Here is a 16,664-nt window from a genome sequence, read left to right as displayed (position 1 = left end):
CAGGGCCAGTGCAGCTCCCGGGGAGAGGCGGGAGGTGGTGAGGCTCCCAAGGCTTATGTCCGTGGCCACCTTCCCGGCTGAGAGAGAGACGTCACGGCGGCCCCCGCTGACCCCTGGTGACCTGGCTGGAGGTGGACAAAAGAGCCAGCAGCACCCTCCTCTCTGGTTCTTCCCGCCAGGAGCTCCCTTTGCAGCTTTCCTTCCCAGGCCAAGGGGCAGAGGTCGAGGGAGGAGTGACTTGCGGGCCTGGGATGGGAACTCTGTGTAGGCCATCTTCCTGGCTGGGGGGCGGCACACAGGCGGCCACGGGCTTGGAGAGGCCTGTCCCAGGTGTCTGAGCTTCTGGTGTCTCTGTTCTCAGGGTGGCTGCCTCTGGGCCGTGGTGTCTCAGAGTCCCTTACCCACGGCCTTCACCCTACAACCCACCCCCGTGCAGCTGGGCTGGCCCCCAGAGCCTAGAAGCCGGGCAAGCTAGACCAGGATGTGACTCAGTGGGCAACCAGGCAAATCAGCTAATTGGCCTGGGCCCCAGGCACCTGTCTCTTCCCCAAGCCCTTGATAAGGTCGGAGCCAGGTGGAGGGCGCCAGCCAGGTGCTGCGGTTTGCCCAGATCAAAGGATGAGGCTGAGAGCCGGGTTTTCTGCTCATTTGTGGGCACCAGGAGCTGCTGTGCCCAGAGACGGGGTGGGGGGAGCTGAGGGTCAGGCCTGGGCCTGCCCCCGCTGTTTCTCCTGGGACCAGATCTTGAGAGCTGGCTTGGGAAGAGCCTGCTTTCGGCAGTCCCGTAGCAGACCGTGGCCAGCTCAGAGCCGGGCCCGGAGTCCCTGCAGAAGCCAAGCTCAGCCTCTGTGATTACGGCTCTTGCTGTCTTGGGAAATCAGGGGCCTCCAGAGCCTACACCCAAAGGGGTAGCTGCTGCTGAGCCCGCTGCTGGCCAGGCCCTGGGCTGGGCTCTGCCACAGGCTCTGTCCCCACATTCCAGTACATTCCCTCTATCAGTGGAACGGAAAACATGTCCAGTCACCACCAGGCACAGGGGGCACCGTGGGGGCCTGGGGGGGGGGCTCTGCCTGGTGGCAGGTGGGTAAGACTTCCCTGAGGAGGGGACATTTGAGTGGGGCTTTGAAGGATGTGTTAGAGTTTGTTCGGGGCATAGGATGTCCAGTCACCCTCCTTCTCCCACTCCGAGCTGGAGAAAATATGCCAAGAAAACATTTAAATTACATAGCTGAGCTTGAAAGCTCAAGCTAGCAGGGGAATTCCCAGGTGCCAGAAGCAGAGAATTGAACCGAAAAACAGGAGTGGGCGCCGGTATTAAAGCCAAGTGTTGCAGAGAGCCTGGGGACCAGTATCTGTCATAGGAGCTTGTTATGGTATTTTTAGTGTAAACATTTTTACGATGAGAAATTTTAAATACACAGAAAGAGTAGAGTGGCACGATGAAGCTCCACAAAGCTGTCGCACTCGGGCCCAGTGTCCAGGCTCCGGGGTTTCTTTGTGCTGAGGATGGGCCTGTGCAGCCTCGGCTTCCAGCGTCGCGTGGGTGACTCGGTTTCCCTCCAGAGCCCAGGGCTGTGCCCCCAGGGCCAGTGGCAGTTTCTCTGCCTCTGAGGGGACATGTCCATCTGGCTCGGGCTCTCTGCAGAGAGCTGGAGGGTTTCCAGGCCCTTCCACACGAAGGACCCCGCAGAGGCCGATCTAGGGCTGCTCCTTGGGGAAGCCTTCGTGATCCGGGGCCTGTGTGAGACACAGATAGCGGTGCCTACTGAGGACAGACTCAAAGTGAAAATGAGCAGAGCCCACAGGGAGGAGGCCAGCCGGCGCTGGAGAATGGGGAAACCGGTCTCTGAGCTGCCTTTAGGGCTTCAGTGCTATGTGAGCTTAGTTTCCAAAGTTCCACAGGAAGCGTAGCACTTACAAGACGGGAAGAGCACCTTAGTGAACAAGAGCAGGGAGCTACTTCAAAGACCTCAGCTCAAAATTCTGGATGTGAAAAGTGTAAGCACTGAAATTTAACAACATAACAACTAGACCCAGTCGAAGAGAAAATTAGTAAATCAGAAGATGGGTCTGAGGAAAGCCGCAGGTCCAGGGAAGGGGAGGGAGAGTGAAGGCTCCGGTGAGTGGAGTGTGGGGAGAGCGGAGGGCAGGGGTCAGGGTCACGCTGCAAAAGGCATCTGGCTTTTGTCTTGGGGTAGTGGGGAGCCAGAGAAGGCTTTGGGGCAGGCAGGTCCCGTCGGATGTATGAATCAGGATGTTCTCTCTGGGGCGGAGCGTGGGGCTGCATGGGAGAGGGGAGGCAGCTCGGGGCTGTGGTTGGAGCAGTCATGAGGGTGTTCCAGGCTGGGGATGGGGGCAGAGTGGGGACAGGGGACAGAGGAAGAGCCAGCTCAGACTGAAACCAGACGGCAGCTCTGCTTTGGGGCCGTCTCCTTCTGGGCTTGCTCCCTCCCCACTTCATCCAGCAAGGCCGTAGCTGGGCCACCCCCGGGGCTGTACCCCCGGGGCCATCCTGTCCCAGGGAGGCCTAAGAATCCATCGCCCCGGGCCCTGAGGGGCCAGCCCAGGGCTTCCATCCCGAGCAGTGGGTGGGGTGGCCAGGCTGCCCTGGGTCCTCCCCGTTGTCCGGCTGCCTGGGCATCCACCCTCCATGTCCTGTGGGCAGAGCCTGCCTGAGTGACCCTCCCTGCCCACAGGACATGGAGGATGGCAAGTCTCCCCAGATAACAGTTTGGCCAGATCTGGACTTTGTAAAAATAGCCCTGGCTCAGCTCAGGCTGAGGTCGGGGCTGGACCCGAGCTCCAAGGCCACTGCTGGGGAGCCCAGGGGTCCCCCAGCTCAGACCTCAGCCGCTCCATCTCCGGGACCATCTTCCGGGGTTCGACAGGGCCAAGTGTGCCCCGAGCGGGGCTCGACAGCCCCACGGGTGGGGTCGGAGGGGCTCAGAGTCCTCAGTGGGGTGGCCCTGGGCTCCTGGGTGCAGGCCGCTCTGCAGATCCACAGAGAAGGCCCTCAGCCAGCACACTGCCCCTGGGGCTCAGGAGCCTGGGCAGCCCCCTACCGACTTCTCCCCAGCCCTGTGGGGTGGGGGCACCCCCTGTCCACAGAGAGGCTCCGAGGCCCTGCCCCCTCTGCCCTGGCTCCCTGCCTGCCGGCCCCATTGTCCCCGTCCTGCGGGCTCAGCACACGTGAGCTGCCGAGGGCTTCCCCACACCCGGACCACAGGATGTGCTCGTGTGGGAACTTCTGGGAAGGCCGCCCCTTACCGAGATCAGGGTGGGGCCACCCGGCTGCCCAGAAAGCTCTCCTCCGACAAAGACTGCAGGACCGGGGGTGGGGGGCAGGGAAGCTTCTAGCCCGGCTGTGTTTATTTCCAGCCGAGTGACCGCTGACCACGTAAGCCTCTGCACCCCCACCAGGTACCAGGTCCTCTGCCCTTCCTTCTGCCGGGAACGGGTTTCCTTCTCTCCCTGCCCTGATCTTGTTCAGGCCCCCACGCCGGCCTGTGATGTCCCTGAGGGCCTGGACGGGTCTCCTCTCTTGTCGGCCCCAAGCAGAGGGGAGGGCTGCACAGACTGATCGATCGCTGTCCCTCCTGACCTTCGACACCCTTATCTCCAAGGGTCCAGGGTCAGGATGGTCGCTGTGTCCTTTTGGGTGAGTTCCTCCCCCTGCCAGTGGCCCAGCTCTAAAGTGGGATGACATGGTGGAGCTCGGTTGGGGCCAGGCAGTGAGGACAGGGTGTGCCTGCTCGCACAGGAGCCCGACCTGCAGTCCTGGGCGGCCGTTCTCTAGACGGGCCGGCGGAGATCCAGGTGTCAGCTCCACTGCGGGCAGCAAGTGGGGGTGGCCCGGGGCGGCTCTCCCCTTGGGCCCGTCCACCTTCTCCTTGAAGGGGGAGAGTGGACATGCCGTGATTGTCCACGGGCTCTTCCAGCGCCTTCCCCTGCTCTGGCCGGCCACCTTCCTGCTGTCCCCCTTCCCCACACTGCAGTCTGTGGTGTGATTTAGAGCGAGGACCCTGGAGTTAGACAAACGGGGTTTAACCTCTGGCTCGGCCACCCAACGAGCTGTGTGACATCACTCCTTTCGGCCTCTGTACCTTCCTGTGGGATGAAGAGTATAGAGAGGTGCTTAGGTCCAGGGCATGTGCTCAGACCCGCGGTTGGTAAGTGTTCCGTAACGACAACTGAGGTTCTTGGTAACAGTAAACCCCTTGCCGCCTTAACCCTCATGCAGTATTGCGCATAAGACTTGTGATTTATAGTTTAGTGTATGGTCTTGATCCTAAGTATGATCATCCTGGTAAACTCCTATGCATCCTTCAGTGCCCCTCTCTGGTATCACCACCTCCATGAAGCCTCTCTCCACTCTGCTTGGCCCTCCTTGCTGGTTTCCAGACTGGCCAACCCATGGATTGGGGCCACTCTTACTCTGATTTTTTCTGCCTACCCCCCCCCCCCCCTCCCAGCACAGACAGGCACAGAGGGAACAAGTCTTCCTCTAAGTCCTGACAAGGCCCACCTCCTGGTCTGATCTCAGGCAGGCCCAGCAGGAAAATTCTTTTTCTAGATATGAGGAAGTAATTCCTGTGTTGACTAATCTAAACAAGGGCCCAGTGTTGACTGAGGCTGCGGGCTCTGGGTGGGGCCTGGCGTCAAGCACCTTGGGCACTATCTTATCCCGCACTCTGAGCAACCGCGGAGCTGCTATTTTTATCTTCATTTTACAGACGAGGAGGCGATTGTTAGATTTTCAGGAATTGCGTGAGCTGGCTGTTGCCCACAACCATTACTAAACAGTGGATTATGTGAACTTATAAACGTCTTACATTCAAAACCAAGGTAGTAAATGCTGAAAACTCGCCCCCCCAGCACCTCACGGCGTCTGGCGATCACCTGTGCTGGTAAGGCTGTTAACGGCCCTTGCACCTGTTCCGCGGAGGGACGTGCGTGCACGGCGCCGGGTGAGCACACGCCGCCTCCTGACTCTGGTGGCCTGAGGTCAGCGCGGTGGGCGTCTTCACACCAGCTGGCAAACCCCACCCATCGGTGCCCCCACCCCCACTTTTTTGGAGAGCCAGTTGTGAAACACCAGCCACAGCACTGAACGGAGGGACAGAGAGGTGGCGACCTGCGCAGGGTCACCCAGCTGGGGAAGAGAGCTGACCGGGTCTCTGGTGCCCGGATCCACGCCCCTCGATGCCGGTTCTGCCCCCAGCAGCCACACGCGCACCGTCCTGCTCACCAGAACGAGGGGGGGACAGTCAGCCTCCTCCAGCCCGGGCCTCTCCCCTCGTTCACCCCGCCCCTCCTTCCCGCCCCCCCTCTTTCTCTTCTCCCCGCCCGCGCCTGCCGGGATCAGGTCTGAGGGAGAAGCCAGGCCTGTATGTGCACTCAGCCTGGCGGTCGCAGCCCAGCCAACTGGCCACCTCGCCTGCCCACCCTCGGCCATTGTCTGGCCATCTGCCCGCCAGCTGTGGGACTGCCTTCCAGGGGGAGGCATGGGGGAGCTGCCTTGCCCCCTGACCCCCAGGGCCTACCCTGCCTCTTTGTCCCAGCTGGGGCCCCAAGGCCCCACCCATCACTGGCATCCCCACAGAGTCCTCTGACAAGCCGCCACTCTCTTGTTCTAGAAGAGCAAAACCAGGTCAGGTTGCCGCCCTGCTCAGCCACGGAAGCCACGGTCACCACCGTGGGCCAGGAGGCCCTGCCCCATCTGGCCTCCCCCTCCGTCCCTCTGCTCCGGCCACTCTGGCCTCTTTGCTGTCCGTCAGATAAGCGAGGCAGACTCCTGCCCCAGGGCCTTTGCACTCGCTGTTCTTGCCCCAATATTTGCATGATTTGTTTCCTTATCTCCTCCTTATCTCCTTCAGGTCTTTGCTGAAATGTCACCTCCTTTGACCCTTCTGGTTAAAGTTGACAACATTTCCTGTCTCCTGTTTCTGCCCTGTTACCCTCCGTAGCCTTGTCACCGTCTGACACACCACAGTTTTCATTTTATCATCGGTTTCTTCTGCCCAAGAGGGCAGGAATTTCTGTTTTGTTGCATGGACGAATGAGTGAATGAACAAAGACTGTGTTTGCAGAGGTCAGGGAGGCGTTCTGCAGCCTGCTGGAAGTGCGGGTGGGAGACCTGGGGCTTTGCTGTATGACCTTGGGCAGGTCCCTTCCCCTCTCTGACCCTCGTTCCCAAGTGTAATAAGGAGAGCAGTGTGGGAGGTACAAGGAACAGGGGCTTCGGAGTCAGAGAAGGGATCAAAGCGCCATAGGACTTTTGCCGCCAGTGGGGCCTTGGGCAAGTCTCCTCTCCCCACTTCTGCAAGGTGGGGTGGGGTTGGGAGCATACACACAGTGCCAGGTGGTGAGCTCCTGGCATGTAAAATGCCAAACAGATCAATTTTCACTGTTTCACGAGTCTCCCAAGGGCTCGCCCGATGGACAAGCTGGGCCTGCAGCAAAGTGGGTGGGGCTGTAGGATCGCCCTCCCCTGGGCCCAGGCTGCCTCCTCCGCCGCTGGCCCCAGCCGAGGTTGTCCCCTGGCCCCTGGGCTCAGGCTGGGCGGTGAGGGCCCCTGGGCACAGCCACAGGGACCCTGCCGCCCGTCACGCTCTCCCCTTCCTGCACAGTGTTCATCTGCAGCTTCATGGTGGCCGCCCCCATCTTCGGCTACCTGGGTGACCGCTTCAACAGGAAAGTGATCCTCAGCTGCGGCATCTTCTTCTGGTCTGCAGTCACCTTCTCCAGCTCCTTCATCCCCCAGCAGGTGAGGCCTGTCGGGCTTGCCCCCCGCACGCCCCCCCGCACGTCCCCTTCCCTCCAGTGCCGGCCACTCTCACTGACCTGTCCTCGTCCACACTGGGGTTCCGGCCTCCTTGCTCGAGCCCCAGACAGCGTCTTCCAAGTGCAGTGGGATGAGGGTCTCAGGGACTTTTATAAGCTGGCCCTGCAGACAGGGAGGGCCTTCCCGCGTGCTGACCAGAGCCGGGGGGACTTGCAGCCCTGTGTGGCCTCCTCTTTCCGAGCTGCCTCTGATTCGGGGAGGAACCGCAGAACCAGTCCGGTCTAGGGGTCAGGGCCCTCTGGTTCTAGTCTGAGTTCTGCCATCATCTCGCTGTGTGACCCCAGGTGAGTCACTACGCCTCTCTGCGCCTTGCGCAGTTTGCTCTTTTCTGGTGTTTTTTTTTTTTTAAGTAAACTCTGTGCCCAACGTGGGGCTCGAACTCATGACCCTGAGGTCAGGAGACGTGTGCTCTATCGACTGAGCCAGCCAGGCGCCCCGCACACAGTTGGCTCTTTGTGCAATAACCAGCGAACCGCTCGGGTCAGAGTCCGAGGGCGGCAGGCATCACCTCGCCTTAAGGAAGGTGTTTCTCCCTCGGCTCCCGCAGTTCTGGGTCTGAATGTCACGACTCTGTTGTCCGTTCAGACTTGTGATCCGGAGAGCCTCAGCTTCTGCATCTGTGAAACGGAAAGAGTTCTTCTCAGCTTGAAGTTTCCTTGTGCCCAGACCCTGGAACGTGGCAGGTTCAACAAATCATAGTTTCTGTTCTTTCTTCCACAAGGGAGACCTGTTGCTTTGAGAGGTAGTGAGTTCCCATCACTAGGAGTGTTCAAGCTGAGGAAGGACGGTCCTGTGGTGGTTGCTGTGCAGGGAGAAGACCAGGATCCGTCTTCAAGCACTTTCGGCCTTGGGCGTAAAGAAGACCCTCTGCCTGTCCTTGGGGGCTCCCAGGCTGGGCATGGGAAGACGGGACGGGAGTCCCCATGCTCACAGCCTTCACGAAGTACAAAGTGCTGGGAGTCCTCGCTGAAGAGGCTCTTCTTCAAGAGTCTCTTCAAATCCATGGAGTCGGGGAAGGCTTCCTGGAGGAGGTGACATTTGCGCTGGGAAGGCAGGACAGGGAGGTAGGGCCTTTTGGTGGGTGGGTTAGGCAGAGGGAGCAAACCCACGGAAGCAGTAATGGGTCCCCAAAGCGGGAGAGTGTTTGGGGCCGAAAGGAGAGCAGGGACCAGGTTCATGGAGAGCCTTGAATGCCAGGTTGGAGGGTCTGGTCTTCCCCCTGAGGGCAGGGGTGAGTCGGGGTGACATGGAGCAGGGAGAGGCTGGAGGCAGGGGCACAGGAACCAGCAGGTTTGAGTACAACCTCATGGGGAAGGATCAGGCCATGGTCAAAAATGGGGCCTGGACCAGACGCCTCTGGGGCCCCCTGGGCCTTGCCCTGCCACTGGCCAGGCCCCTGGCCCTCTGACCCTGGGTGCCACTTCCAGAACGGAGCTGCGAGCCCAGGACCGCGATGCCGGCAGCCCCGGGGGTGCGGGCAGGCCGGTGGAGGCAGAGAGACGATCCCCCGCCCCCCGTTAGTCTGTGGACTCCCTGCACTCACAGTCCGAACCCCGCGCGGGTCCTCCTTGGGCCTTGGCAGTATGGTTCTGAAGCTGATTTGGCAGAGGACGTGCCCAGGAACAGCCAAGAACGTGGGGGAAATGCCCATGGAAGGGGCTCGCCCTGTGGGTCCTCACGGAGCACCGTTCTAACCCAACAGTGGGCTGACCGTGAAGCCCTTCCGCGGGGGCCCAGTGTCGGGCAACAGGTGCACCGAACGCGGCTCGGGCAGCTTTGCCTCTCCGTCTGGATGAAAGATAAACCGTAGTTCAAAACCAGTTCCAGACACGTGAAAATGAAGTAAAAAGCAAAGTATAAGAATCTAGAGCTATAAATCCGCAAGAAAAAAAACAGATAACCTGGCAGGAAAGTGGGCAAAGGGTGGTGAACCGAGCAACTCCAGGAGGAGATGGTCCTCGACTCCAGCCACCGGGGAAATGCAAATTGAGACAACGAGATGCCATTTCACACCCATCAGATGGGCCACAGTTAAGGTTGCCGATACCAAGTGTTCTCAAAGCTAGTGACTTGGCCGCGGGGCCTCTTTGGAGAGTGAAGCGCCAGGATTCCGCAGAAGCCTCGATGCGTGCGCCCCAGCCGCCCCCGGCGAGGTGCGCTCCCCAGAGAGGAACCCCGGCCTGCGGACACGGCGCACGCATGCCACGGCGTTCGTGATGGTCTCGTAGCAGAAGAGGGGGCGTGTGCAGAAGAAACAGGTGCATTCCTGCCGTGAGACTCTTGGCAGCCGGGGCATGAACTGCATCTACATCGAGCAGCATAAATGGGCTTCCGGAACACGTGCATGAGGGCAAAGCCAGGTGTGGGCAGAGGGCACGGAATGGTCCCTTTGGGGTGCATGTTTTGAAAGCATGCGGGGGACACACTGCTGCTCGTTGTGGGGCCACGGTGTAAGGGACGCACCATGTAGCGGGTTCCCGGGGGAGGCGTGGGACTGTCCACGCGCTCTCATACCAAGGAGAATGAGGAAATTTCTAAGACCTAGCAAATGATGCATTAAGGAATATTGTCGTCATTTGGGGAGGGGGCGGGCCTTCCTGAGCAAGATGTGCAATCCACAGGCCATCAGGGGAAAATCACCAGGCTGGACAGCATCGGATCAGACCCCACAAACAAAGGGGAAGGGCAGGTGACGAATGGCGCTTGTCGCATCTGTCATGAAGGGTCAATACCCACGATACCTACAAAGCTCATAGAAATCAAGATAAGACAAACAGCCAACAGCAAAGTAGGCATAGGCAGTGGGCAGCTGAGCCCCAGAGAGAGGGGCTGAGGTGAGGAGGTGGGGGACACAGACGGTGCGCGGCGCAGGGCTGGACGGGCAGTCTGGCCATGCAGGGGCCGGGCCCGGATGGGGACGGGCAGATGGGAGAGAGGGAAGCAGGAGACCCGGAGGAGGGCAGCGTGTGGGTGGAGCTGGCCAGATGGGTGGTCAGGGTGGGGCCAGGGAAAGATGACCAGGCTGGGTTCTCAGGCCTTGGGCAGCTGGGGGGATGGAGGGGCCGCGTGCGCATCACAGGGGGAAGACCGTTGGCAGCTAGAACGGCCTCACCCTTCCTGGCTCAGCTGGGCTTCACTCTTTGATGTGTCTGTGGGGGCAGGGGGCGCAGAGCCCACCTGCTGCCCTGCCCGCTCCTCATGCACACGGGGCCCCCCGTGCTGCCAGGGTCAGCCCGGCCGCCCTGCCTGGGGTCAGGGTGGGGGGACATGCGGCTCCCGAGGTGGGGCCAGAGCCCAGAGAGGAGGTCTTGCCCTTGGGGGGAGGCAGTGGGGACACCGAGGGATCTGTCTGGGCCACGCCTGCAGCTGTCCACCTGTGGAAATCCTGGCCAGATCCGCCAAGGCCGGGGGTCAGTCCCTGCCAGGCCGCGGGGGCTGGGCAGCGGCGTGGGGACCGAGGGTGAGCCCCGCATTGTCTGCCCGTCCACAGCACTTCTGGCTGTTGGTCCTGTCCCGGGGCCTGGTGGGCATCGGAGAGGCCAGCTACTCCACCATCGCGCCCACCATCATAGGCGACCTCTTCACCAAGAACACGCGCACGCTCATGCTCTCGGTCTTCTACTTCGCTATCCCGCTGGGCAGGTGAGGCTCCCCGCAGGCTCCCCGCCGGCTCCCCGCGCAAGTCCCACCACCGCCTCTCCCTGAGGTTGGCGCTCTGTGGCCCAAACGCGCGGTGGCCAGCCTTGGAGCAACACCCGCAGGGGGGTGGCGGGGGGTGGCCTTCCTCCCACCCTGGTGAGCATCACCTGCGCGCGGCCTGACTCCCTGCGCCGTGTCCTCGGCAGTGGCCTGGGCTACATCACGGGCTCCAGCGTCAAGCAGGCGGCCGGAGACTGGCACTGGGCCCTGCGGGTAAGGACACCCCCGACCAGCCCTCGCCCAGGGTCCCCCAGAGACTCGGACAGAGCCTCAGCCTCCAGGCCTCCACCTCGGGGGCCTGGGCCCCCCAAGATCAGTGTACCAGGGGCACTGGGGAGCCAGACCCGGTCGTCCTGCAGCCTCAGGGGCCCGGTCAGACAGGACGAGGGACGCCCTTCCACTGTCAGGACATTCCAGGTCTGCGATGGTGCGTCCTGCTCCAGCCGGTGCTCGGGGGAGGCCGAGATGTGGCCTCTGCATGGGGGCCCCCGGGGTCTGGAGCCCCTTCCTGTCCTGAGGGAGGGTTCAGGCGAGTCTGCCAAGGCCCCAGGACAGTGCAATCAGAGGAAACAGAGATCCCCAGGCTCGCGGAGGAGCGGAAGCTTAAGACAAAGTGTTTTTTCCTCAAAAGCAGGAAGGAAGCAGCCTCCGTGGAATTTCTTGATGGGGCACAGGGAGAGGAACTCCCCCGCCCATGGGCTCGCAGGCCTCTTGGGGGTGGGGACGGGCCTCCCTGCTCTCCAGCGGGGGTTGGGGGGGCTGGTGTCTCTGAGGCTCTGTTCCCGACCTTGGGCTGCACTCGGGGGAGACCACCTGGGCCCCTCCCAAGCCACGACCTACCTGCTCATCAGCGGGAAGCTTCGTGCCCGCCAGGACTGCCCCAGGCCCCATCCTCATCGTGGTTCCAGAGTCGGTCCCTCTGTGCGTCCTTCGTCTGTCTGTCCCCCTCCTCCCGCACCCTTCAGCCCCCTCCCATCCCGCCCCCTGCTCTGGACGGCCCGGCGGGAGCTCCTGGCGGCTCAGCGCCGACGGAGCCTGGGGTCCCACCGTGTGCCCCTGCCCCACCAGGTGTCCCCCATCGCGGGCATGATCACAGGCACGCTCATCCTCATTCTGGTTCCGGCCACCAAGAGGGGCCACGCCGACCAGCTCGGGGGGCAGCTCAAGGTGCACACGTCGTGGCTCCGCGACATGAAGGCCCTGATCCGCAAGTGAGCGCTGCCGGGAAGGGTCTGGCGGGAACGGGGCCGGGGGAGGCGGGCGGACCCTCCCTGCGGGGCAGCCCTGGTGCCCGCAGCCCTGGGTGCTGGCAGTGGCCCTTGGGCCTCCAGTGGGTTCTAACTCTTGCAGCCTGAGCCCGAGGGGCGGGGAAGGGCGGCCTCGGGGACCCTACTCAGTGTCGCTGCCCTGGCCTCTCCTCAGCCGCAGCTACGTCTTCTCCTCCCTGGCCACGTCGGCCGTGTCCTTCGCCACAGGGGCCCTGGGCATGTGGATCCCGTTGTACTTGCACCGCGCTCAGGTTGTGCAGAAGACAGCAGAGATGTGCAGCAACCCGCCGTGTGGGGCCAAGGACAGGTGGGGCCGGGCTGGGGGCCGGGGTGGCCAGGGGTGCTGTGCAGGAGCGCCGGCCCCTCCGCCCAGCCTGGCCCCGCACCGAGCCGTGCCCCACTGCCCTCTGTCCCCACAGCCTCATCTTCGGGGCCATCACCTGCTTTACCGGCTTTCTGGGTGTGGCCACGGGGGCAGGAGCCACGCGCTGGTGCCGCCTACGGACCCAGCGGGCCGACCCGCTGGTGTGTGCTGTGGGCATGCTGGGCTCTGCCATCTTCATCTGCCTCATTTTCGTGGCTGCCAAGAGTAGCATCGTGGGGGCCTATGTGAGTGCGGTGGAGGGTGCACGGGTGGGGGCTCGGCCTCTGGCAGAGGACGTGCAGTCTGGCTCGCAGGGCCCCTCCCCATGGGAGGCACCTGCCTGCCCGTTCCCGCTCTGTCCAGGGCTTGTCCAGGGCCCTGGGTGTCCTTCCGGGCCGCCGGCATGCCTTGAAGTCCCCCTGTATCCTGCAAATTCCTGTGAGCCTGCGCGCTCGGCGCTGCAGACCCCAGGGAGGGGTGGGAGGCTTGTGTGGGGGGGGTGCTCCCTGCCAACAGCCAGGCGGAGGGCTGCAATGGCTGTTCTGGTCTCTCCTGGACAGATCTGCATCTTTGTTGGGGAGACACTGCTCTTTTCTAACTGGGCCATCACCGCGGACATCCTCATGGTGAGGCGGCCAACCCAGGCTTCTGGACTCCTGGGGCAGCCTTGGAGAGGGTGGTGAAGGGGCGGGAGGCTGGCAGGGCCCGTGGGGGGTGGACAGCAGGCCGGGCAAGCTGGGGAGGCGGGCCTGGAGGCAGAACCCTGGGCAAGCAGAGGGACGGGGATGGGACTGGGTGGGGAGGGGGCTGTCTGCAGGCTCTGTGCGGCCAAGAGGCTGGCAGTGCCAGGCTGGCCTGAGGGGGTGCTGCCGGCTAGCTCCTCCCCTGGGTCTGAGCTCCCTGAGCCCTGCCTTCCCAGCCCAGCCCGGGTCCCAGGCGTGCCTGCCCAAGCGCCCGCGGCTGGGCCGGGCGGACAGAGGCCGTGTTCACGGGGCCAACAATGGGTGCCTGACCAGCCAGCCAGGGACAAAGGGCCGTCTGAGCTGTGGCAGGGGCTGTGTCCCTGGGAGGAACCGGGACGGGGTGTGGCCCGGACAACTCGCAGCACGCAGTCTGAGGGGCGAGGTGCCTGTAGCTCCTGTTCTGGGGGGCCCTCCCGGTCAGGGCCAGGAGGGGATGGGAGAAGGGAGCGTGGGGCCTGCGGTGGGGTGTCTGGGAGCCACTAGGCGGGCCTCCCCGGCAGGGCGGCAGCGGGGGGAGTGTCCCTTGGGGTTTGGGGCCACATATGGGGCAGCCCAGGAGATCAGAGTCGGCCTGGTGCTGGGGGTCCTGCCGGCTCTCCTCTTCCAGGAAGCCTGCCCTGCTTCACCTGAGCTCCCCTGCATGTCTGCTTCACTGGGGGCCAGGCTTCCGTCCGTGGGTGGAGGTGGGGGGTCTGACTCAGCCGCACGGGGAGCCAGGCCGGTGGTGGGGGCCGAGAGTGAAGGAGGAAGTTAGTCTGTGGCGCCGGCGGGACCCCCATGCCTGCCTCTGGGGTCCCAGGGAAATCATGTCCCATTTTATTAAGTGTCACAGCCACATGACTAATCACTGCTGGAAATGGGCCACGCAGTCCCATCGGACCAGCCGCCCTTCCCCCCAGCCCTGGAATGAGGGGCCCCGTGGGCCGGCCACCCACCCCGCTGCTCCGAGGCCTCAGAGGGCCTGCCTGGCCTGGGAGGCTCCCGGCTCGGGGGGCTGGGGGCACCCGGGGGTCGGAGCGGAGGCCGTCCGGGCGGGCCAGCCTGGGCCTCGCCGCGTCCTTGTGGAGGGGGACCGGCGTGGTCTTCAGGTCTTGTGGGTTCTGGTGCTAGCGCTGCCGCAGCCATCTGTGTGCCGGGCCCCAGTTTCCTGCCACCCCTGCAGGGCTCCCTGCCACAAGCCCAGGGCAGAACCTCAAGCAGCCAGGGTGGGGAGGCCCGGGGGAGTCCGGGGTGCGGGACCCTAGGAGTGTGGTGAGCCCAGAGATGAGGCCGGTGGCGGTGCCCTCTGACCTCTGACCTGCTGCCTCTCGCACAGTACGTAGTGATCCCCACGAGACGAGCCACGGCCGTCGCCCTGCAGAGCTTCACCTCCCACCTGCTGGGGGACGCCGGGAGCCCCTACCTCATCGGCTTTGTGAGTACAGGTGCGGCCAGGTGGGAGCGGCTTCGGGAGGCGCCCCCTGACACGCTCCCACCCCCACAGATCTCGGACCTGATCCGCCAGAGCACCAAGGACTCCCCGCTTTGGGAGTTCCTGAGCCTGGGCTACGCGCTCATGCTCTGCCCCTTCGTGGTGGTCCTGGGCGGCATGTTCTTCCTGGCCACGGCCCTCTTCTTCCTCGGCGACCGCGCCAAGGCTGAGCAGCAGTGAGTGGGCCGGGGCGGGCCTGCTGGCGGGGTTGGACACCTGGTGGTGGGGGGCACGCAGGGTCCCCGGGCGTGCAGACGCGCTGGTGGGGGATGGGCTTCCAGAGCGGGAGCTGCGCGGTGCCCGGCATCCTCCTCCGGTTTTCTGACTTCTTTCTCCTCTCCTCTTCGCTCCTGTCTCTCCTCTCCCCACCCCTGGGCTCTCCCACCTTCCCCTGGGGCTGACGAGGTCCCTGCCCGGCACGTCCGGCCAGCCGGCCCCCGAGATGCGATGTGCCAGAGCAGTGCCCGGGCCCGGCCGCCGCTGATCCGCCACCTTGACCCCCGCCCGTCTCTCCCCCAGGGTGAACCAGCTGGTGATGCCGCCCGCATCCATCAAAGTCTGAGGCCGTGAGTGCAGGCGGGCGGGGTCAGGGCTGCACCTTGTGGGGGTCCTGGGGAATGTTCTGGAAGCAGGAGCAGCTTCTGGGGCACCTCCTACCAAACCTAGGCTTGGCCCTCTTCCTCCTGAAGTGGCCTGCGCTGGCTTGCTGGGTCATGGGGGCGGGCAGGCTCCCCCTTCCTTCCTCAGAAGGGCTGGGGGCAGGGGGCAGGGCTGGGCCCTACCCCATCTGGGACACCGTCCTCCCGAGCCCTCCAAGAAGCCCGCCAGGCCCCGAAGCTGACCTTCCTCTGGGCCTGGCCTCCAGGGGCCGCACTTCCCAGCAGTTCAGGATTCAAGGTCACCGCCCCCTCATCCCCTCGACGCCCAGAGGAAGGCTTGTTTTTTCAAACAGCAGGAAGACGATGGGGAGTGTGGGGTCTGGGCTGGCTCCTCCCAAAGCCCCCCCGTGACCTGGCCCCTCTTTCTAGGTGTCTCTGGGACAGCGAAGAGCCCTCACTGTCACCCTACTTGGGGGGCGTGCCACGGCACCCTGGCCCTGCTGGGCCACCTCAAAGCTTTCTGTGGGACCCGAGGCTGGCCACCCACCCTCTCTGGTCTGTGGCTGTGGAGTGGCCGTGGCTCCAAGAGGCCGTGTCCCCAACTAGCACGGAAGGCTGTGTGTGGGGGAGCCGTGCGGCTGGACAGACTCCCAGCCCCAGGGCCGGGCTGCAGACCCCCTGGGGCCCGGGACGAAGACGGCCCCCACCGGGCGTGTGGGGAGAACCTGGCCTGTCCCCGCCTTATGGGGTCCCGGGCAAGCCTCTGCCCTCCCCAGACCGCGGGGCGAGGCGGCTGGACTTCCCTGCATGGCAGCTTTGAAGACGCGGGGCTCCCGGACTGCGGAGAGAAGGCGGTCCAGCCTCAGGGCGGCACCTCCGGCTCGGGGACGGACTCCGGGCAGAGCCTGGCTGGTTCCCTCCAGAGGACACGGGCCTCGGCTGCCCGGCTGGCTCTCTGCCCACAGGTCCTCCCCAGTGGGGCCATCCACCAGGGGGCTGGCATCTCCAGGGGTGAAGGCCCTGGCGCATCTGCACCCCACCTACATCCCCCAGGCCTGAGCCCCGCGGCCACCCGCCTCCCCTCTCCCACGCCGGCATCCTGGCACAGACTCCTGCCCCCAGACTGGGCCCTTCCAGGGGCAGGACCCAGGGGACTATTCCCAGAAGCTGCACAGCAGCAGCCAGGGTTCTGGCTGCAGAGGACGCAGCCACCCTGCGAAGCTTCCTGTCCCTGGCTGGGGCCGGGAGGTCGAGGCCCGCCCCACACGCAGGCCGGCCGCCGTCTGCACTCCCCCTCTCCCCGCTCCCTGCCCGGCTGCTGGAACCCAGGTGGCCGCAGGAGCCCCCGCAAGCCGCCTGGCCCATGCCGAGCAGCTAGTGCGGCTTCAGCGTGCGCAGGCTCTGGGGCACCTACCGGGTGGGACCCCCAGCGACGTTTTCTTGTTGTGCAAGAACCAGGTCCAAGTGTTGCCTGTTCTTCCTTCCGGAAGCCAAGCCGCTCCTTTATTTTTTAGAGCTGCTGACTGTGAATCTCAGAGTCTTAAGAGAGAAGCCAAATATATTCCTCTTGTAAATGAAGGAATAAACCTATTTAAATCACGCCGCGCTGGCTCCCAGGGCAGGGCAGCCTGGGGTGGGGACACGAGGGGCCCTGCGGACACGCTCCCTCCGGTGCC

The 16,664-nt window shown here is 63.8% G+C and overlaps 1 protein-coding gene across 2 annotated transcripts in view; it reads left to right on the top strand.

The window, feature by feature from the left end:
* SPNS2 (SPNS lysolipid transporter 2, sphingosine-1-phosphate) overlaps window positions 1-16,587 on the top strand; it is a 71,412-nt gene extending 54,825 nt beyond the window's left edge. The window contains exons 3-13 of one of the 2 annotated variants that reach the window (XM_088028066.1): window positions 6,630-6,766; window positions 10,335-10,486; window positions 10,690-10,756; window positions 11,612-11,754; window positions 11,966-12,118; window positions 12,231-12,420; window positions 12,736-12,801; window positions 14,234-14,332; window positions 14,402-14,565; window positions 14,785-14,955; window positions 15,418-16,587. In XM_088028066.1, coding sequence (XP_087884192.1) covers window positions 6,630-6,766; window positions 10,335-10,486; window positions 10,690-10,756; window positions 11,612-11,754; window positions 11,966-12,118; window positions 12,231-12,420; window positions 12,736-12,801; window positions 14,234-14,332; window positions 14,402-14,565; window positions 14,785-14,955; window positions 15,418-15,808 — 1,733 coding nt within the window. In that variant the 3' untranslated portion in view covers window positions 15,809-16,587. The remainder of the gene's footprint in view (window positions 1-6,629; window positions 6,767-10,334; window positions 10,487-10,689; window positions 10,757-11,611; window positions 11,755-11,965; window positions 12,119-12,230; window positions 12,421-12,735; window positions 12,802-14,233; window positions 14,333-14,401; window positions 14,566-14,784; window positions 14,956-15,417) is intronic. The other variant, XM_088028065.1, reaches the window with a different exon arrangement.
* The last annotated feature ends 77 nt before the right edge of the window (window positions 16,588-16,664 follow it).

This window comes from Eumetopias jubatus, unplaced genomic scaffold (assembly GCF_037043125.1).
Source record: "Eumetopias jubatus isolate StellerSeaLion01/CBP00866 unplaced genomic scaffold, mEumJub1_p1.0 scaffold_10, whole genome shotgun sequence".
NCBI classification, from domain to species: Eukaryota; Metazoa; Chordata; class Mammalia; order Carnivora; family Otariidae; genus Eumetopias; species Eumetopias jubatus.
The sequence above is the reverse complement of the archived record's forward strand: the minus strand, read 5'-3'. Positions and strand labels throughout refer to the sequence as shown.